The sequence below is a fragment of the Theropithecus gelada genome, chromosome 9 (assembly GCF_003255815.1).
Source record: "Theropithecus gelada isolate Dixy chromosome 9, Tgel_1.0, whole genome shotgun sequence".
Classification (NCBI taxonomy): Eukaryota; Metazoa; Chordata; class Mammalia; order Primates; family Cercopithecidae; genus Theropithecus; species Theropithecus gelada.
This window is the reverse complement of record NC_037677.1, coordinates 95,247,347-95,268,974: the sequence shown is the minus strand read 5'-3', so window position 1 is coordinate 95,268,974 and position 21,628 is coordinate 95,247,347. Positions and strand designations below refer to the sequence as shown.

Below are 21,628 nucleotides of genomic sequence, written 5' to 3'. Positions count from 1 at the left end.
GTGACAAATACATACAAAGAAATACTACATGCTACAAAATGGAATGAAGTACTGATACATTCTACAACATGGATGAACCTTGAGAAGACTATGCTAAATGAAAGAATCTAGTCACAAAAGACAACACATTGTATAATTCCCCTTATATGAAATGTCTAGAATAGACAAACCTACAGAGACAGAAAGTAGATTAGTGGTTTTTTAGGGCTGGGGAGCCCATGAGGGGTGAGGGGTGACTGCTAAAGGGCACAGAGTTTTTTCTGGGATGATTAAAATGTTCTAAAATGTGTTGTGATGGTTGCACAACTGTGTGAAAATACTAAGAATCATTAAATTATACACGTTAAATTGGTGAATTGTATGTGTTTTGTATTGCAATGAAACTATTTAAAAAGAATAACGTGTTTATCTTTTATTTTAAAGGGTATAAAATGCCTATTTCTTGCCACTGGTTGATTACAAAGACTTAGTGTTACTCCCTTAGAGGTTTATATTTGTAATTATCAGCAATATTGTCATCCTATATTTGCATAGTGTTTAGTTTATATAGCACTTCCAAACAGACTCTTCTATTTGGACCTCAAAATGCTAAATAAAGTGCCTGATAAAGTATTACATAAGTGAAGAAACACATTTGAAGAGGTGACGTGAATTGCTATAGGCAGCAGTAAGTACCAAATCTAAGTCAGGAACTTGGGATATCTAATAGAAAGTGAAGTACTTTTTCTACTACCCTATGGTTATTACTTTTAAAATTATATTTAGATTTCTTGGCTTTCTTCACTAGGTTAGAAAGATACAATGGTAAATAACAGGCTGGTCATGGTGGCTAATGCCTGTAATCCCAGCACTTTGAGAGGCCAAGGTGGTCAGATTGAGCTCAGGAGTTTAAGCCCAGCCTCGGAAACATAATGAAACCCCATCTCTACAAAAAATACAAAAATTAAGCAGAATGTGCTGGCGTGCACCTGTGGTCTCAGCTACTCAGATGGCTGAGGTGGGAGGATCACTTGAGCCCAGGAACTCAAGGTTGCAGTGAGCCAAGGTTGCACCACTGGACTCCAGCCTGGGTAACAGAGCAAGACCCTATGTCACAAGAAAAAAAAACAAAGTAAATAACAGATGAATATAGCTGCCTACATCCTTATGGAAGAGATAGATATTAAATAGAAGGACCTGAAAACAGTTCCACTTCCCTAGTGACTAATGATGTTGCGCACCTTTTCATGTACTTACTAGCCATTTCTACTTCATTTGTGAAACATCAGCCCAAAGCGTTTACTCTTTTAAGTGGGTTATTTATATTATTATTGAATTGTAAGAGTTCTTTATATATTCTGGATACATGTTTTTTTAAAAAATTCAAGTATATGATTTGCAAATAATTTTTTTACTTCATCTTTTGTAACTTGGTGGCATCTTTTAAAGTGCAAAGGCTTTGAATTTTGATAAAGTTCAATTTATCAGTTTTTATTTTATGAATTATGCTTTTGGTGCGATGATCTTTGCTTAATCCAAGATCACAAGGAGTTTTTTCCTATATTTTCTTCTAAAAATTTCATTGTTTTAGCTCTTACATTTGGCCCTAAATCTATTAGGAGTTAATTTTTGTGAACCTTGTGAAGTAAGGCTATAAATTAGTCTTTTTGCATATGGATATAGAGATTCCCAGTACTGTTTATTAAAAAGACAATTTTTTCCCCATTTGCTTAACTTGGCACCTTTGTAAAAAAAATCAATTGATCATAAATAGTTTTAGTTCTATACTCTTAATTCTGTTCCGCTGATCTGTGTGTCTTTCCTTATGCTAGGACTACACTGTCTTAATTACAATAGCTTTATTATGAGTGCTAAAATGTGGAAATGTAAATCCTCCAACTTTGTTCCTTTTTTTTTCAAAATTAATTTGGCTATCCTTGGTGTTTGCATTTCCATGTAAAATTTGGGACTAGCTTGTTAATTTCTTCATTAAAGCCTCCTGGAATTTTAATGGAGATAGCATTGAATCTATAGATCAATTTGGGAAGAATTGCCATCTTAGCAATACAAAATCTTCCTATCATGAGCATAGATTATCTCTACATTTATTTAATTTTTAATTTATCTCAGCAATGTTTTGTAGTTTTCAGTGTATACATTTTGTACTTCTTTTGTTAATTACTTGTTCTTAAGTATATTATTCTTTTTTATGCAATTGGGAATGAAATTATTTTTATAATTTCATTTTTGGATTGTGTATCAATAATACTTAGAAATATAATTGATTTTATAAATTGATATTGTATCCCCTCCAACCTTGCTGAATTTGTTTTTTAGATTTTGTACTTTTTCGCCTCCTGTGTGTGGATTCCTTAGGATTTTCTGTATGTAGGATCATATTGTCTGAGAATAATAACAGTTTTACTTCTTCCTTTCCAATTTGAATGCTTTTTATTTCTCTCCCTTGCCTGACTGCACTGGCTAGAATCTCTAGTACAAATGTTGACTCTTAAGTGGCAGAACAGACATCCTTGTCTTCTACTTAGTCTTAGGGGCACACAGTCCATATTTCACCATTAAGTATGATGTTAGGTCTAGGTTTTTCTTAGATACTCTTTATTAAGTTGAGGAAGCTCCCTTCTATTCAGTTTGTTGGAAATATTTATCAGAAACGGGTGTTGCATTTGTCAAATGAGTTTTGGTGGTGGTGTTGCAGCTATTGAGATGATAATTTAGTTTTGGTCTTTTTTCTATTACAATGGTATTTTACATTAGTTAAAAGGCTTTAACATTAAATCAACCTTGCATTCCTGGCATAAATCCCACTTGGTCATAGTGTATAAAACTTTTCATATGTTGCTGGACTCACTTTGTAAATATTTTGTTGGGGATTTTACATCTGTATTATGAGGGATATTGGTCTGTAGTTTTCTTGTGATGTTTTTGTTTTGTTGTTGTTGTTATTGTTTTTGAGAAAGGGTCTCACTCTGTCACCCAGACTGGAGTGCAGTGGCACAATCTCAGCTCATTGCAAACTCCACCTCCCAGGCTCAAGTGATTCTCCTGCTTCAGCCTCCCGAGTAGCTGGAATTACAGGTGTGCACCTCTACTGCCTGGCTAATTTTTGTATTTTTAGTAGAGATGGGGTTTCACCATGTTGGCCAGATGGGTCTTGAGCTTCTGACCTCAAATGATTCACCTGCCTCGGCCTCCCAAAGTGTTGGGATTACAAGCATGAGTCACTGCACCTAGCCTCTTGTGATGTCTTTGACTGGCTTTGGCGTCAGGGTAATATTGGCCTTATAACATAAGTTGAAAAGTGTTCCCTCTTCCTCCATTTTCTGAAAAAGTTTGTAAAGCATTGGTGTTTCTTATTTAAATATTTAATAGAATTCACCAACGAAACCGTCCAGGTCTGGGCTTTCTTTGTGGAAAGATTTTTAATTACTACCTCAATGAGTTTTCATTGTTGTTATGTGTCTATATAGATTTTCTGTGTCTTGTTTAGTCAGTTTTAATAATTTGTGCCTTTTTTTGAAATTTACCATTTTATTTAAGTTTTCTAAATTATTGGCACAAAGATGTTCATAGTAGTTCCTTATCAACTTAATTACTGTGAGATCCTTTACTGGTGTTCCGTTTTGGTAATCTGTGACTTCTCTCTCTTTTTTTGGTGGTCAGTCTAACTAAAGGTATATCAGTTTTGTGGTCTTTTCAAATAACCAACTTTTGCTTTCTCTGAATTTTCTGTATTTTAAAAAATATCATTGATACCTACTCTAATTTTTATTATTTCATTCCTTTGTTTTGCTTGGATTTAGTTTTCTCTTCTTTTTTTCCTTTTTAATGTGGAAGCTTAGGTTATTAATTTGAGATCTTTGTTCATTTCTAATATAGGAGCCTAAGTCTATAAATTTCCCCCTGAAGCATTGCTTAAGCTGCATCCCATATCTTTTTATGTATTTTATTTTCATTTTTATTCCATTCTATTTTTTTTATTTCCTTGTGATTTCTTCTTTGACCAGTGGATTATTTGTTAAATTTTCAAATATTTAGGGATTTTCTCAATTTTTGTTGAATTCTAGTTTAATTCTTTTGTGGTTGAAGCACATCCATTGTATGATTTTAATCCTTTTAAATTTATGAGATTTGTTTTATGTCTTACAATATGGTCTGTCCTGAAGGATGTTCTCTATGTGCTAGAAAAGAATGTGTATCCTGCTGTTGTTGGGTGGAGTATTCTGTAGATGGCAATTAGGTAAAGTTAGCTGATAGTGCCAATCAAGCCTTCTATATTCTTACGGATTTTTTTTATCCAGTCATTTTATCTATTATTAAGAATGTAGTGTTGAAGTCTCCTTCCATTATTCTTGAATTTTCTATTTCTTTCTTGAATTTTGTTTAATGTATTTTGGTGGTGTTAGGGACATATATATTTCTAATTGTTACATCTTCCTGATATTGAGACCCTTCTTCTCATTATAAAATGCCTTTTATCATTATAAAATGCCTCATATTATCTCTAGTAATGTTTTTACCTTAAAATCTATTTTTTCTGGTATTAGTATAGTTATTTCTGCTCTCTTATGGTTACTGTTTATATAGTCTACCTTTTAAAATTTATTTATTTATTTATTTTTCAAGACAGAGTCTTACTCTGTCACCCAGATTGGAGTACAGTAGCGCAATCTCAGCTCACTGCAAGTTCCGCCTCCCTGGTTCATGCCATTCTCCTGCCTCTGCCTTCCAAGTAGGTGGGACTACAGGTGCCTGCCACCACACCTGGCTAATTTTTTGTGTTTTTAGTAGAGACGGGGTTTCACCATATTAGCCAGGATGGTCTTGATCTCCAGACCTCGTAGTCCACTCACTTTGGCCTCCCAAAGTTCTGGGATTACAGGCATGAGCCACCATGCTGCAGCCCACAACGTCTACCTTTTAAAAATTTTTTTTCCTTCAATCTATCTGTGTTTCTGAATCTGAAATGTATCTCTTATTAGGATCTATTTTTTATTCAGTCTGATAATTTCTGCTTTTAATTGGAGTATTTAATCCATTTCCATTATTTGAGATTGTTGATATAATTGACTTTACATGTGCCATCTTGCTGTTTTCCATTTATCTCGTGGCATTTTTGTTCCTCTATCTCACTTTTCATGCCTTTTTGTGTAAAAGAAATATTGTCTAAGGTACTGTTTCCATTGTTCTTTTCTTTTCTTTTGTTTCACACAAGGCCTTGCTCTGTTGCCCAGGCTAGAGTGCAGTGGTACGACTTCAGCCCACTGTAGCCTCAATCTCTTGGGCTCAAGCGATTCTCCCACCTCAGCCTCCTGAGTAGCTGGGACTACAGGTGCCCACCACCACACCCAGCTAATTTTTTAAATTTTTTGTAGACATGGGGTTTCACTGTGTTGCCTAGGATGGTCTTGAACACCTAGGCTCAAGCAGTCCTCCCACCTCAGCCTAGCAAAGTGCTGGGATTATAGGCATGAGCCACCACATCCACCTTGTTTTGTTATTTTCATAGTAGTTTCTTATTACAATACATCTTAACTCATCACAATCTATTTTCAAGTAATACTAACTTAATTCTAGGTTTTTTTGCTTTTTTGTTTGTTTGTTTGTTTGAGACAGAGTCTCACTGTGTCACTCAGGCTGGAGTGTAATGGTGCGATCTTGGCTTACTGCAACCTCTGCCTCCCAGGTTCAAGTGATTCTCCTGCCTCAACCTCCTGAGTAGCTGGGATTACAGGCACCCACCACCACACACGGGTACTTTTTGTATTTTTAGTAGAGACAGGGTTTCACCATGTTGGCCAGGCTGGTCTCGAATTCCTGACCTCAGGTGATCCACGTACCTTGGCCTCCCAAATTGTGAGGATTACAGCTGTGAACCACCATGCCTGGCTCTTAATTCTACTTTAATACAGAAACTTGCTTCAGTACAGTTTCATTCTCCAGTCCTTTGTGCCATTATTATTCTAAATATTATATCTTTATGTTTTATAAGCCCAACAATATGGTTGTGTATTTTTGTTTTATGCAACTGTCTTTTAAATCAGTTAAGAGAAGAAAAGAGGAATGAATATTTTTTACAGTTATTCATATAATTACCTTTATTTATGTCTTTTATTTCTTTGTGTGATTTTGAGTTACCATCTGGAATCATTTTATTCCAATCTGAATGACTTCCTTTCTTATTTCTTATAAGGCATATTTGCTCACAACAAAATCTCTTTTCTCTGTTTTTCTCAGAATGTTTAACTTTGCATGCAGTTTTCAAGGATAGTTTGCTGCATATGGAATTCTTGGTTATCAGTTTTGTTTTGTTTTCTTTCAGCAGTTTGAATATATCATCCTACCATCTTCTGGCCTCCATTTTTTTCTGATAAAAACTCAGCTGTTAATCTCATTGTGTGCTCCTGTATGAGATTAGTCATTTCAGTTCAATACTTTTCTTCGACTCTTTTTTATAATATCCTTTTCTTTATGTATATTTATATTTGATGAATCATTAACATTATACTTTCCTTTAGCTCTTTATTATTTTTAGTTTTGTTTTTTGTTTTCTGTTTTTTTGAGATAGTGTCTCATTCTGTCACCTAGGCTGGAGTGCAATGGTGCAATCTTGGCTCACTGCAACCTCTGCCTCCCAGATTCAAGCAATTCTCCTGCCTCAGCTTCCCAAGCCAAGTAGCTGGAACTAATTTGCATATTTTTAGTAGAGGCGGTGTTTCACTCTGTTGGCCAGGCTGGTCTTAAAATCCTGACCTCAAGTGATCCATCTGCCTCGGCCTCCCAAAGTGCTGTGATTTCAGGCATGAGCCACTGTGCCCAGACTCTCTTAAGTTCTTGAACATATTTATAGTAAGTCTTTGTCTGCCAAGTCTAATATTTAGGCCCCCTAAGAGGCCGTTTCTATGTTTTTTGCTGGTAGGGGCCAAACTTTTCCATTTTTTTCATGTATAATAGGTTTTTTGTTGAAAACTACACATTTTAGATAATATACTGCACCAACTCTGAATTCTGTATCTCCATACCATAGGTCCTGGGCTAACTCTGTAGAGTCTGTCTCCCTTGAGTCATGTAGCTACTGATATCTCTTAAGTTGTCTTATTTCTTAATCATTTTTTAATTGTTAAGACAAGTCTCCTGGAGGTTGCACTTGAGTCAACATAGCTTAATGGTGAGCTGAGGATTGATCAGAGGTTTTGCTTAATTCCCTTGAGCCAGTAAGCCTTCCACCTTTTGCCCGTGGATCTCTGTGTTGGTTGGGAAACACATTAAAAATTTAGGCCTGTTACAAGTCTAACTGGGATTTTACTTTCAGTCGTGCCTTCTTATGTTTCCTTTATAAGTGTCCTAGGTTTCATACTTATCTGGAAATGTATGGATAGCTAGATATCCTCCTACTATCCACACTACTATCCTGTAGTCCCTCCTAAGCATGTTTAGCCTTGTAGATTACAGGGGGTATGTGTGAGATTGTCAAGGTTCACTGTGGCTGCCTTATTCCCCAAATTTTCCTATTATATTTCTTGCAAGACTACGGGTTTATTTCTTGTACCTGCCAGTATCATAGTCTCAAGGCAGCTGAGATGCTGGCCTTTCCTGGGGTATGCACACCATTCCAAATCAAATTAGCCTCCTCCAGGTGTGGAGCTGCTGGTTTTGGGGAATTTTTCTCCCCTTTTAGAGCTACCAAGGTAATGGAAGCTGGAAGAGGAGGCTTTGCTCAAAATTACTTCAATTAGCTACTTTGTTATTACTGAATATGATTTTTTTCCTGACTTTTTGGCAGTGAACATCTTTATGAAGATTTTACTTCTTACCATGTATATTAGTTTTCTAGGCTTGCCATAACAAATTATCACAAGCTTCGTGGCTTAAAACAACAAAAATTGCTTCTCTGATAGTTTAGGAGGCCAGAAGTCTGAAATCAGAGCATCAGCAGGATTGGTTTCTTGTGGGGGTTTTGAGAGACAATCTATCCCATGCCTCTTTCCTAGCTTCTGGTGGCTGCCAGCAATGCTTAGCCTAGCAACATCTCTCCAATCTTTGTCACATGGCATTCTTCTCTCCGTGTCTGTGTATCTGAACTTCCTTCTCCTTTCTCTTATAAAGACAGAAGTCATTGGATTTAGGACCCACTGTAATCTAGTATGACCTTATCATAACTAGTTACATTTCAAAGATCCTGTTTCCAAATGAGCTCACATTCTGAGATTCTGGTAGATATAAATTTTGGGGGACACTATTCAATCCAATATACCATTCATTATGAAGTAGCACCTGAAAATCTGTATGGTCTCTGGTGTTGATTAGGTTATCCTTTTGTGAAAATTAGTTTGAAAATGAACAGAACAGCAAGCTAACTTGACTTTTTTTTGTTTGGGTGGTTCTTTAAGTTAAAATAATTCACACCCACTTTTTTATTTTTTTTTATTTTATTTTTTCATACTACTAAGAAAAAGGCAGAGAGATCTGTGGACAGGAAAGTGTTGGCAGAGCCTTACCCTTCTCAATTCTGACTTGCATGTCTGCTTTTAATCTAGAGCCAAATAACTATCGGACCATGCATGGCCGGGCAGTAAATGGCAGCCAGTTGGGAAAGGATTACATCCAGCTGAAGAGCCTGTTGCAGCCCATCCGGATTTATTCCAGAGCCAGCTTATATGGCCCTAATATTGGGCGGCCGAGGAAGAATGTCATCGCCCTCCTAGATGGGTAGGTCAGATTGTTTAGCTTTTCTTATGACATTGTTCATTTAATGAATTAATGTATTTGCATTTCTCCTGATTATTTATTTATTTATTTATTTTGGTCTTAAGAAAAAAAGGAGGGACTCTTTCCATAGTGGCTTCACCCTCTCTAAGTCAGAGATTCTCCATCTTACTCATCATTCTAGGCCTTCCGTAGTCAACAGGGGAACATGGGATGGGGAAGGTATATCACAATCTCTAGGATGGGTTGGAAAGAAACATTGTTTGAAAAAACACAATTAATATGATGCATTTTATAGCATCATTTTATATTTTTTAAGACAAAAAAATTACTCTATACCAGGGTCCTCTTGTAGAAAGTGAAGCTTTACAAAATCTTGGCCAGCAAACTGGGTTAAAAAGTTGAAAAACACTACAAATACTGAGATATTAAAGCTCTTGATAGGCCTATTAGCAGATGTTCTTGAGAATTGCTACCACTTTTCTTATTTAGTTTTGACTAAATCTGACAATCTTTTTTTAAATCACCTAAGGCAAGGAAAGATACTGATCAAGATTTTCTTTTATGTGTCAGAAAAAAATAGAGATTTATCTCTGTTAATGTATATGTACTAAATATACAGTGAAATATAACTAGAAACACATAAACATCCCCAGCAACTTGAACTAACAATAACAAAAATGTCAGCACTCTAAATTACCAGCTCTGTATTCCTTTCTAATCCTCCTGGTTATACAGATATAATTTTACATAGTTGTGATCATTGTATATGCATCATTTTGAGTGCTGCATTTTTTACTCATTGCTTCACATGACCCTTTCCTTGTTTCTACATAGTTCTCATATTGTCATTCTTAATAGCAATAAAATATTCCATTGCATTAATGCACCTAAGTCTGCCTAAGCATTCCATCACCGTTGGGCATTGGACTGTTTCCAAATTTTGCTTGTAATATATAGCACAGCTATAAACATTTTTATACAAATCGGTTATTTATTTCTTTTGAATTACATCCTTGGGCTAAATTCCAAAAAGTAGGGTTTCTTGGTCAAAGTATGTGATAATTCTTATGGCTTTTATATTTGTTGCCAAGTTTTTTTCAGAACAATTTCATCAGGTTGCAAGACAGCAATGTATTAGTATATCTTTTTCTCCAATATCCTATAGCAATGAATGTTGTCAGTTTTATTATTTTACTCTATTTTAATTAATGCAGGATCATGTTGCATGGTTGTTTAAACTTGAATTCTGTTAATTATGAAAAGAACTCAGAATTTTCAAATCCTTATGTTGTCTTGTTTCCTCTTATCCCAAATTTGATTAGTAACCATTGTAGTAACCATTAGTAACTTAACCAAATTTGACAATAACCATTTTGTCTGAGACCCAGACATGGAAGCCGTTTTAGATCAGTTTTCTCCTTCGTTCACACATTCAATTAGTTATTAAGTACTGTAATTTTCTTAGTATCCTTCATATCCCATTTTCTTTTCATTTTTATTTTAAACCTTATTGTTTTTAATCCTAAATGATTTATTGGTATCTAGCTAGCCTCAAACTCTAATAATTTTTCCATATAGATTCCTGAGTAGCTTTTTGTTGTTGTTGTTGTTGTTGTTGTTGTTGCTTTTTAAACACAGAGTCTCGCTCTGTCAGCCAGGCTGGAGTGGAGTGGCGTGATCTCAGCTCACTGCAACCTCCGTCTCCTGGGCTAAAGCAATTCTGCCTCAGCCTCCCGAGTAGCTGGTATTACAAGCATGTGCCACCACGCCCAGATAATTTTTGTATTTTTAGTAGAGATAGGGTTTCACCATGTTGGTCAGGCTGGTGTTGAACTCCTGACCTCAGATAATCCACCCATCTCGGCCTCCCAAAGTGCTGGGATTACAGAGTTTTTTTTTTTTTTTTTTTAATGTAACATCTGGTCAAGTCACTTTTGCTTGAAATCCAAACCCTTTCAGATGCACTCGTGGCCTTTAGTATCTGCGCCTGCCTAAATTTGCAGCTAATAAGCAGTGATGCCCCCTTGCCCTCTAATTACATCTAACTACATCAAAGTACAGAAAATTTTTAATGTAAATTCTGGAAGATGCCATACTCTTTTATACCTTTACATCTTTTTATTTTGTGTCATTTTGTTAAGAATACCAGCCTCTCCTCTTGTTTTTCTCCTTTCTCTAGATCTTCTCTGACATGTTCAGGCAGAATTTCTTAGGGCCTCCTCTGTCCTTGCATGGCACTGTATTTTTCTGCTATCGCACTTATCAAATTGATGATAACATTTGTTTATATATCTGCCAGCCATGATAAACCACAGAGTAGGATCAGGAACCCATTTGTTTTATTCATATCCTCAAAATATTCCTAGGTTCTGTATCCTCAGAACCTAGGAATATAGTAAGTGCCTTATAAATGCTTGTTGAATGAGTAGTATCTGTCTTATTCAACAACTGATTTTAAGGTCATCCAAAAAAAAAACAGTATGCATAATTGTAATTATGAAGCATTGAAAAGCATAATATAAATAATCATTTAAATGGATTATGTTGATTTTATAAATCATGATAACTTCGGTTTTTTGAAACTATACCAGTGTCTTAAGTTTTTAAAAAATTTTATTGATACATACAAATCGTACATATTTGTTGTACATATTTACGACAATTTTTAAATTATTTCTTTATGTTGGGAACATTCCAAATCTCTTCTAGCTACTTGGAATATACAATAAGCTACTGTTAACTATTGCCACACTACTGTGCTATTGAACACTAGAGCTTATTCCTTCTAACTGTGTTTTTGTACCCATTAACCAACCTCTCTTCATCCTCCCTCTCTCCTTCCCTTCCTAGCCTGTGGTTACCACCAATTCTCTACCTCCATGAGGTCCACTTTTTCATTTGCTCCTACATGTGTGTGAGAACATACAATACTTGTCTTTGTGTGCCTGGCTTATTTCACTTAATGTAATATCTTCCAGTTCCATCCATGTTGCTGAAAATGACAGAATTTCACTCTTTTTATGGTTGAATAGTGTTCCATGTGTATATATACTACATTTTCTTTATCCATTCATCCCTTGATGAATACAGGTTGATTCCACATCTTGATTATTGTGAATATTGCTGCAATAAACATTGAAGTGTGCATAATCTTTTTGATATACTGACTTCCTTTATTTTGGTTATATACCCATAGGTGGGATTGCTGGGTAAGCTTTTTTACTGAGGTAGTTGCAGAACTAAAAAGGACTGTCTTTCCAGTTAGGATATGAACTCTATGAAGACAGAGATAGAATCTTCATGTTCATATTTAATATCTTCAGGGATTAGCCTGTGGTCTGGAAAATGGGAATTACTTAACAAAATGCTTATTTTATTGTTTTCATTTCCTCATTTGGGAAATGGCTATTCTTAATCATCAGTTTTTATCTAAAGACATGAGAATTACTATTTAGAGTTATATCAGTTTCTGGTTTTTCTTTTGTAAACTTTTATGCATCATCTATGTAATGACAATTTTATCTTAATCTAGTGCTTTTTGTGTGTCCTAAAAGATGTTTTTATTGTTTTAGAAGTTTCTTTTCATTATCATTTTTCTTGTCTCATATTGTTCAACAAGCTCTACCTACAAAATAGAAATCCTACTCAAAAGGAGATTTATCTAAAAAAATTATATACCCAATAACAGAGAAAAACCTATACCTCTACCTTGACAAATCTACTTAGTCCCTAATTTTTAAAAGTGAATACAGGCAAATCTCATATTTATTGTGCTTCACATATATTGGATTTTTTATAAATTGAAGGTTCATGGTACCTCACTTCATGTCTCTGTGTCACATTTTGGTAATTCTTGGAACATTTCAAGCTTTTTCATTATCATTACATCTATTATGGTGATCTGTAATCAGTGATCTTTGATGCTGCTATTGTAATTATTTTGGGGCACCATGAACTATAAGATGGCAAAATTAATCAATAAATGTGTGTTCTGTCTGTTCCACCCACCAGCCATTCTCCCATCTCTCTCCCTGTTCTCAGGCTTTTCTATTCCCTGAGACGCAACAATATTAAAATTACACCAATAAATAACACTACAATGGTCTCTGAGTGCTCAAGTGAAAGACTTGCATGTCTCTTACTTTAAGGCAGAAGCTCAACATGATTAAGCTTAATGAGGAAGGCATGTTGAAAGCCATGATAGGCTGAATGCTAGGCTTCTTGTCCCAAACAGTTAGCCAACTTGTGAATGTAAAGGGAAAGTTGTTGTAGGAAATTAAAAGTGCTACTTTGGTGAACACAAGAATGATAAGAAAGTGAAACAGCCTTATTGCTGCTATGGAGAAGGTTGTAGCAATCTAGATAGAAGATCAAACCAGCCACATTTCCCTAAGTGAAAGCCTAATCCAGGACAAGACCCTAACTCTCTTCAATTCTATAAAGGCTGAGAGAGGTGAGGAAGCTACAGAAGGAAAGTTGGAAGCTAGCAGAGGTTGGTTTAAGGAAATAAACTATCTCCATAACATGAAAAATGCAAGGGGAAGCAGCTCTCCAGAAGATACAACTAAGATAATTAATGAAAGTGACTACACTAAACAACAGATTTTCAGTATAGATGAGACATCCTTCTCTTGGAAATCTGAAACTCTGAAAATCTTAGGGTCCCTATGAATTAAGTTAAATCTACTCCACCTGTGCTCTATAAATGGAACAATACAACCTGGGTGACAGCATATCTGTTTATAGCATGGTTTGCTAAATAGTTTACACCCACTACTGAGACCTACTGCTCAGGAAAAAAAAATTGCTTTCAAAATATTACTGCTCATTGCCAATATGCCTGCTCACCCAAGAGCTCTGATGGAAATGTACAGATAAATTAATTTTTTAAGCCTACTAACTCACCCTCCATTCTGCAGCCTAGAAATCAAGAAGTACTGTTGACTTTCAAGTCTTATTATTTAAGAAATACATTATTTGAGAAGTACATTTTATAAGGCCATAGCTACCATAGATAGTGATTTCTTCTCTGATGGATCTGGGCAAGGTTAATTGAAAACCTTCTGGAAAAGACTCACCATTCCAGATGCCATTACGAACATTTGTGATTCATGGGAAAAGGTTGAAATAGCAATATTAACAGGAGTTTGGAAGAAGTGGACTCTAGCCCTTGTGGATGACTTTGAGGGATTCAAGACTTCAGTGGAGGAAGTAACTGCAGATGTGGTGGGCATAGCAAGAAGACTAGAATTTGAAGTGTAGCCTGAAAATGTGACAGAATTGTTGCAATCTCATAATAGAATATGAATGGATGATGAATTGCTTATAAATGAGCAAATGGTTTCTTGAGATGGAACCTACTCCTGATGAAGATTCTCTGAACAGTGTTGAAATGATACAAAAGGATTTAGAATATTACATAAACTTAGTTGATAAAACAGTGGCAGGGTTTGACAGGTCTGACTCCAATTTTGAAAGAGTTTCTACTGTGGGTACAATGCCATCAAACAGCATTGAATGCTACAGAGAAGTCTTCCATGAAAGGAAGAATCACTTAATGTGACAAACGTCACTGTTGTTTTATTTTAAGAAATTGCCACAGCCATCCCAGCCTTCAGTAATCAACACCTTGATCAGTCAGCAGCCATCCATGTCAAGGCAAGGCCCTCTGTCAGCAAAATGATTATGACTCACTGAAGGCTCAGATGATCATTAGCATTTTTAGCAATACAGTATTTTGAATTAAGGTATATACATTGTTCTTTTAGACATAATGCTGTTGCATACTTAATAGACTATGGTATAGTGTAAACATAACTCTTGTATGTACTGATAAACCAAATAATTTGTGTGACTCTCTTTATTGTGATATTCACTTTATTGCAGTGGTCTGGAACGGAACCTGCAATACCTCTGTGGTATGCCTGTAGAGAGCCAAAGATCACAAGACACAAAAAAGAAATCAGTAGCATGAAAGATAAAAACCAAGATAAATTAATTAAACAATTCACCCAAGAACAATTATAATTCAAGATCCAGTGCTTTAAAAATAAAAATCTGCAATTGGTATCCTTATAATGATATAGAAAGATAACGGTATTTATGGAGTAAAAACACGTTTCTATGAAAAAGCTACAAATCAGTACAAAAATAATTTTTGAAACTATATTATTGCCGAAATTTTCTAATAAAGTTTAAAGAGTGATTTCTTAGATACAACACTAAAGGCAAATGTGATAAACATATCCATGATAAATTGGACTTTATCAAAACTAAGAACTTTTGTGAGTCAAATGACACCATCAAGAATGTGAACAGATAACATGCAGAATAGGAGAAAATATTTGCAAGTCATATATCTGATAAGAGAATGGTATCTAGAATATATATAAAGAATTCTTACAACTCAGCAATGAAAAGACAAATTACCTAACTAAAATATGGACAGAAGGGATTTAAGTGGACATATTTCCCAAGTTATACGAATGGCCAATAAGCACGTGAATAGATACTTAACATTGTTAGTTAGGGAAATGCAAATCAAAACCACAGCGAGATATACCACCTCACATCCACTAAGATGGCTATAATCAAAAAGACACACTATAACAACTATTGGAGAGGATGTAGAAAAATTTGAACCCTTATGCAATGCTAATGGGAATATAATATGCTTCAACTGCTTTGAAAAACAGTCTGGCAATTACTTAAAATGTTAAACATAGTTAACATAAGACTAAGCACTTCCTAAGAGAAATAAAAACATATATCCACACAAAAACTTGTACACAAATATTCATAGCAGCAGTATTCATAATAGCTAAAAAATAGAAACAATCCAAATGTTCATCACTTGATTAATAGATAGGGAAAATGTGGTATATCCATACAATTAAATATTATTAGACAATGGAAAGAAACGAAGCACCAATACATGTTACAACATGGATAAACCTTAAAAATATTATGGTCACTGAAGGAAGTGAGTCACAAAAGGCCATACATTGTGTGATTCCTTTTATATTAAATGTCAGAAATCAATAGAGACAAAACATAGTTTAGTAGTTGCTTAGGGCTGGCGAAGATTGTGGGGAAATGAGGAGTGTCTGTAATGGATACAGGGTTTCTTTTTGGAATGATGAAATATTCTAGAATTAGATTATGTTAATGGTTGTACAGCACTTAAAATATAATAAAAACTATTGAACACTTCTCTGAGTGAGTTGTATGATATGTAAATTATATTTCCAAAAAGGGTTTAAGAGTCTAATAAAATATTTGAAGATAAAAGATAAAGCTCCTATACACAGAGCTTTATACAGAGACGGAGAAATATTACCGATATAGAGAATCAATTAAGGATATCCAACAGCTGGCTTATAGGAGAGCCAGATCCCGAAACAAGAAAGAGAAGTATGGTTACAGAAAGAATGAAAACTTTACCAACCTTGACAATATAAAAGGAAAGGGACAGTTGATAGAAATAGAAGGTAGAAATGGAGAGAAGAAATACCATATGTGAAGGGTGATATTATACAATATATGGTGATTCAGAAAATATTGCCTAAACCGTTAGAATAATAAATGGAGAGGTAAAGGAGAGGGGACCCAGTAAACCAAGCACATGGAATTTGCTTGACTCTTGGTTGGAATGACTTATGGCAGCACTTTCTTAAATATGCTCTGGAGAATATCACTTCTACAGGATATTAACATTATGTGAAGGGAAAAAAAATAAAACGTTCCATGGTCAAGTAAGCTTGAGAAATGCTGGGATCCACACATTTACTGAAACATTTACCTGTGCTTTTAATATATTAGTTTACATTCGGAATCTCCAAGAAGGGGATTTAGCATGCAGAATTTTCTGAATTTATTTGACCACAGAATCTTACTTTCAGAGACCATCTTGAGAGATTAACGTTCCACTAACATGTTTGGATCACATTGACTTAGAATATGCACTCTGGTTTCGGTGGGTGATGGCAGTAAAGGAAACTTTAAAAAAAGAATTACAATTTGGAGAATTCAGAGAACCTGAATTGCCTTAGTACCCTCATTACTACTGTACTTGCGTGCATCTTGCCCCCTCCTATCTGATCACTCAGTTGCCAGAAAAATCATTTACAAACCTAGTTCATATGATGTCAGTCATTTGCTAAAGATGCTTTAATGACTTTTCATTGCTGTTAGAATAAAATGTAATCTCTTTACCATGGCCCGTAGGGCTCTACAGTGAATGAGCTAGTCTCTATCCAGATCTTCATTTTTATCTTCTCCCACATTCTCTTTTTCTTACCTCACTCAGTCCTCATGGGCCTGGTTATGTGCTAAGCTAGTACCATGCTAGAGCAGTCTCCTCTCCATATGGCTGGTTTCTTCTCATCCATCAGAGTGCTTCCTTGAGTCATCTAGCAAAGTAATTCTCTATCTAAACTAACAGGATATAGATAGTTATACTTTGTAACTATATATTTGTTGTTTGTTTGCTTGTCCTTTATAGATTATAAATTCCATGAGGGCAAGAAGTATGTTGTATTTACTATTGTATATGCAGTGCTAGCAACAAGCCTAGTACATAGTAGGTGCTCCAGTTTGTTGAATGAGTGAAGAATGAAGAATGGAAGTTAATCCAACATTCTACAGAGTTGCTAGTGGAATATTCTAACCTGAACCCGTGTTAGAATAGAAAGCTAGACAGAGTTTTCTGCTCCTATCGTGGCCCAGAGAGCTATGGGAAGCATTTAAATTTGAGCAAAGGAGACAGAAGCAGGACAAAACTAGGAAACAAATAATGTTCTTTACCATCATGGCAGACCACATGATGTACGCTATATGTTCAATAAAGCAGAAATAGAAAAATTGCTGTTTTGTATCCAGAATTTCTGTCTTTAGTTGTGTCTAATCACCAACACTTCTACTAAGTGTCTAATCTTGATTATCGATTCCATGTTTTCCTCAAAGCATGGGTAGGTACAAAGGCTGTATAAGTGGATAAGGATGGAAATTTTACTGTATTCCTGTACACAGACTTCCGTTGTGACTTTTATGGGCCCAAGGCACTTTTGACTTCATGAGTCCCTTCCTTAAAGACATATTAAAAATTATATTTACACTCCATTGGTATAAAGACATATAACAATTTTTTTCAACCTTAAACTTGTTTTTGTTTCTTCTAATTTTAATAAAAAAAAAAAAGTGGTATATAAACGTGTTGTGGTTCCCAGGCACTGTGCCTACTGTGCCTAATGGACAAGTCAGTCCTGCCTGTACCTGCCAAGAAGAGAATTCAAATAGAGACAAAAGGTAATTTTGGATATTTAATTGCTATGATACCCACTCGAGACATCAGTCTCCTCATGGGTGAATTGTAATAAGTTATTTAAGATCTCCCTTTCATGTTTAACTTTCATGAGTTCTATGATAGTTTAGCACATGACAGACAAGTTCCTGATTTATTTTCTAATACATAGCAATAACCTTCTGTTTTCTCTAATAGTGAATCAATATAGCAGGGTGGTGAAGAGCCTGCGCTTTGGAACTAGATGAGACCTGGATTATCGATTAGCTGAATTGTTTTTGTTTTTATTGTTGTTTTGACACAGGGTCTCACCCTGTTACCCAGGTTGGAGTACAGTGGTACACACATAGTTCACTGCAGCCTCTAACTTCTGAGCTCAAGCCATCCTCCTGCCTCAGCCTTCCAAATTGCTAGAATTACATGTGTAAGCCACCATGCCTGGCCATGTGTGAATGATACTTCAAGTCTCTGAGTCATCTGGAGCCTCAGTTGTTAAGAAGATCAGATATATTTGCAAGATGAAAAGGCAGGTTTCAGTCTAATAGATTTTTTGCATATGACTCAATGTAGCTTTCTAAGCAGTTCAGAGAATTGAATGAGGAAAGGAACTAGAAAGATTAGCTACAATAACGTGTCAGTATAATGAGGGTAATCACAGTTCCACTTCCTGTCTAAAAACCTGCTTATCCCACATTCTTGTTTGGAGCAGGAAGATGCACAGCTGGGTACAATTCGGTGCACAGAGTAATTATCACGATGTTATTCCTAATAATTGTTCTGTTTTATTTCAGCTATGAAACAGTTTTATGACTTGACCAAATTACAGGAGAAGAGAAGATAACAGTATATTACACTTAGTTTATAAGATGAAAATTTCCATCTCTCTGCCTCCAGAGAGACCAAAGCTGTTCAGTGCTTATTAACAGGGAAGTACTGTATGCTGCAAAGGTCTACTCCCTAGCTGAGAATTGTGTTAATGACCAGTTACTTCTAAACTTGCTTTCATTTACTTTTATTTTGTTCCTGAAAAGGCCTTCTTTGCTGATTGAGAAAACAGACTACTTCTTTACCCAAACTCAAGCTTTTGAGTTACTGTCATTATAATTGAGGATGTTTATCTCTGTCTCTAAAACCAGAGAAGTCAGTCTGTCTGTCTGGGATGGGTGTTAGAACATTGGAGATGGAGGCTGGAGTCCTGAAACACAGACTTCGATTTGACACTTTACTAGTCAGATGGTCTTCAGAAATATTCTTCCTCACTTTCTTATTTTCCAGTTTTTCCTCTCTTCCCTCTTTTTCTTTCCCTCACAACCCTGCTTTCCCCTTCAAGAATGCTGTCCCCTTATAGGTGCTGCTAAGATCAGAATTTGTCAGAAGTGTGGTCCATGGTCCTCTTGCATTGGAAGCACCTAGAGGGACTGCTAAGCATGCAGCATGATTCTTAGGCTCCAGCTCAGACTTCCTGAAGCAGATGTGTGGGAATGTGAGCCAGATATTGGCATTTTGAATAGAGACCTCAAAGAATTCTTTACACACTAATGTATGAGAAACACTACCCTGTAATATAGGCAAAACAAGTTTTATTATCTTTATTTTACAGATCAAAGAATATAGGTGCACAAATATTAAATAATTTACAAAGCTCAAAAACCAGAACCAAGAAGAGGAAACTGACATTTATTGAGTGCCAACAGTGTACCAGGCACTACCTTTGTTTCTGCATATTTGTTTTCTTGTTAATTCTTACAACACTTTTGGGACATAGCTTCTGTTCCTTCCATACGACATGGGTCAAGGAGGTTAAACAACTTACCCAAGGTCCCATGGCTAGTGAACTGTGGAGCCAGGTCACAAATCAGATAAGTGTCTGACTCTGGAGCCCATTCTCTTGCTATTCAGTGATGCTATTTTTCTAAATCTTCATCTTTCAATTAAGCTAAATAGTCTAGCATACAAATTAAAATACAATTCTTCTCCACCTCAGTTCCTCAGTGTTCATGCTTATAGTCAGGTTTATAGCAGGGCTGGAGCTCCAAAAAAAAGTGTGCTTTTTCATGTGAAATCCATAACAAAATCCTGATGCGTTTTTCCTCCTTCTCACCAGGTTCTACAGCCAGGTCAAATCATTTCAGGTTATTAGAGCCTTCTTTGCTTGAATCCAAGTCTTTACAACTTCCTCAGCAGCATTTTGGACCGTCGAGGGATGTGTATCATGATCTTCTAACCAGCACCTTCCAACTCCAGCCAGAGCCTTCCAAGTCTCTTTCATCATCTCTTCTCATCATCCCCCATTTCCATGTCTTTTTCTTCATTCCAATCAAGCAAATCTATCTGGTCCTCCTATATGTGTTATTCTCTGACATCTGCCTCTATCTTGTTCCAGACATTGTCCTATAGCCTCCCGTCTCTCAAACCTTCACTGGCAGCAAATAGGCTTCATCTTGGGAGCCAGTTTTAGGAAACAGGACCTGGCACGCTATCTTGAGAAAAACTCTTAGGCCAGTTGTGAGATAAATGAGAGATTATTGACCTCTCTTACCATAGGCTCAGCAAAAAGGAACAACAACACACGTAGTACAAATTTGCCATCTCTGCATGGTTATAACAAGGGCTTTAGAATCAGAATTGGCTTTGAATCCCAGCTCTGCAATTAACTGCCTATGTGATCTTGAGCACAGTTTCTTATCTATAAACTGAGACTAATAATGCCAACCTTATAGGGTTGCAAGTAGGTAATCTGCTTACCACATGCCTGTCAATCGGCAAATGGTAATTAACTTATTTTTTCCTTCATTCAGGATTCTCCTTAAATTAAACTGCCAGGAAGTGACTTTTATCAACAAGATGGATTGGTTGAAGAGTCTCACCCATCTCAATTCGTGTATATTTAAGGCTCTATAAACCTAAGGGAAACATAAGCTCCAAGGGAAGCCTAAATAGAGACCTGCACTAGCCATTAAAGTCAACAAACATATAACTATATGCTATTTATTGGTCTACTGCCAATGTGATATTATTAATATATATAAATAAGGATGAGGAGAGGAGAGGCAAGGAGTGAGTAAGGGAGAAAGAAACAGAGGATTAAAGGTGAGGGAGAGAAGGGGAAAGGGAGAAAGAAATAGGTCAGTATTTCATTTCTTCTATGTAGCACCCAGTCTAGCTCAACATATTATTAACCATGAAAAAGTAAGTGGCTTTGGACCAAACGAAAGATGCCCCAAAATATTATTTATCTAGAGTTCAACCTGGTTTACTATAACTCAGGATGAATTATTTTCTCATCCTAGGGAAACAAACTTTCCCTAGGCTTTTGTGTAGAACGGCTGTCACATCTTATTTGTGTTAGTTAACATAACCAAAGATTCTCTTTGTGGACAGGAAAGATCAGGCTGCTACGCTCTTATTAAAGTATGTACTCAGTTAGATATCCAGTTTCTCGTGAAGGATTTATCCCCTTTCCTGGGAGCAAAATTCAGAAATCAGATTTTAGGGTTGCAATCTGTGATCCAGAAGTAGAAATCAAACCCCAAAGACCATGAGTAAAGATGGGCCTTATTATAATAGAGAGCTGTGATATGCCCTGGGAGAGAAGGCTCAACAATATTTCAGATACGTCAT

At 35.9% G+C, this 21,628-nt stretch overlaps 1 protein-coding gene across 4 annotated transcripts in view; it reads left to right on the top strand.

The window, feature by feature from the left end:
• Positions 1-21,628, top strand: part of HPSE2 (heparanase 2 (inactive)) — a 779,029-nt gene that overhangs the window by 502,668 nt on the left and 254,733 nt on the right. For all 4 annotated transcript variants that reach the window (XM_025396838.1, XM_025396837.1, XM_025396835.1 and 1 more), the window contains one exon: positions 8,535-8,706. In XM_025396838.1, coding sequence (XP_025252623.1) covers positions 8,535-8,706 — 172 coding nt within the window. The remainder of the gene's footprint in view (positions 1-8,534; positions 8,707-21,628) is intronic.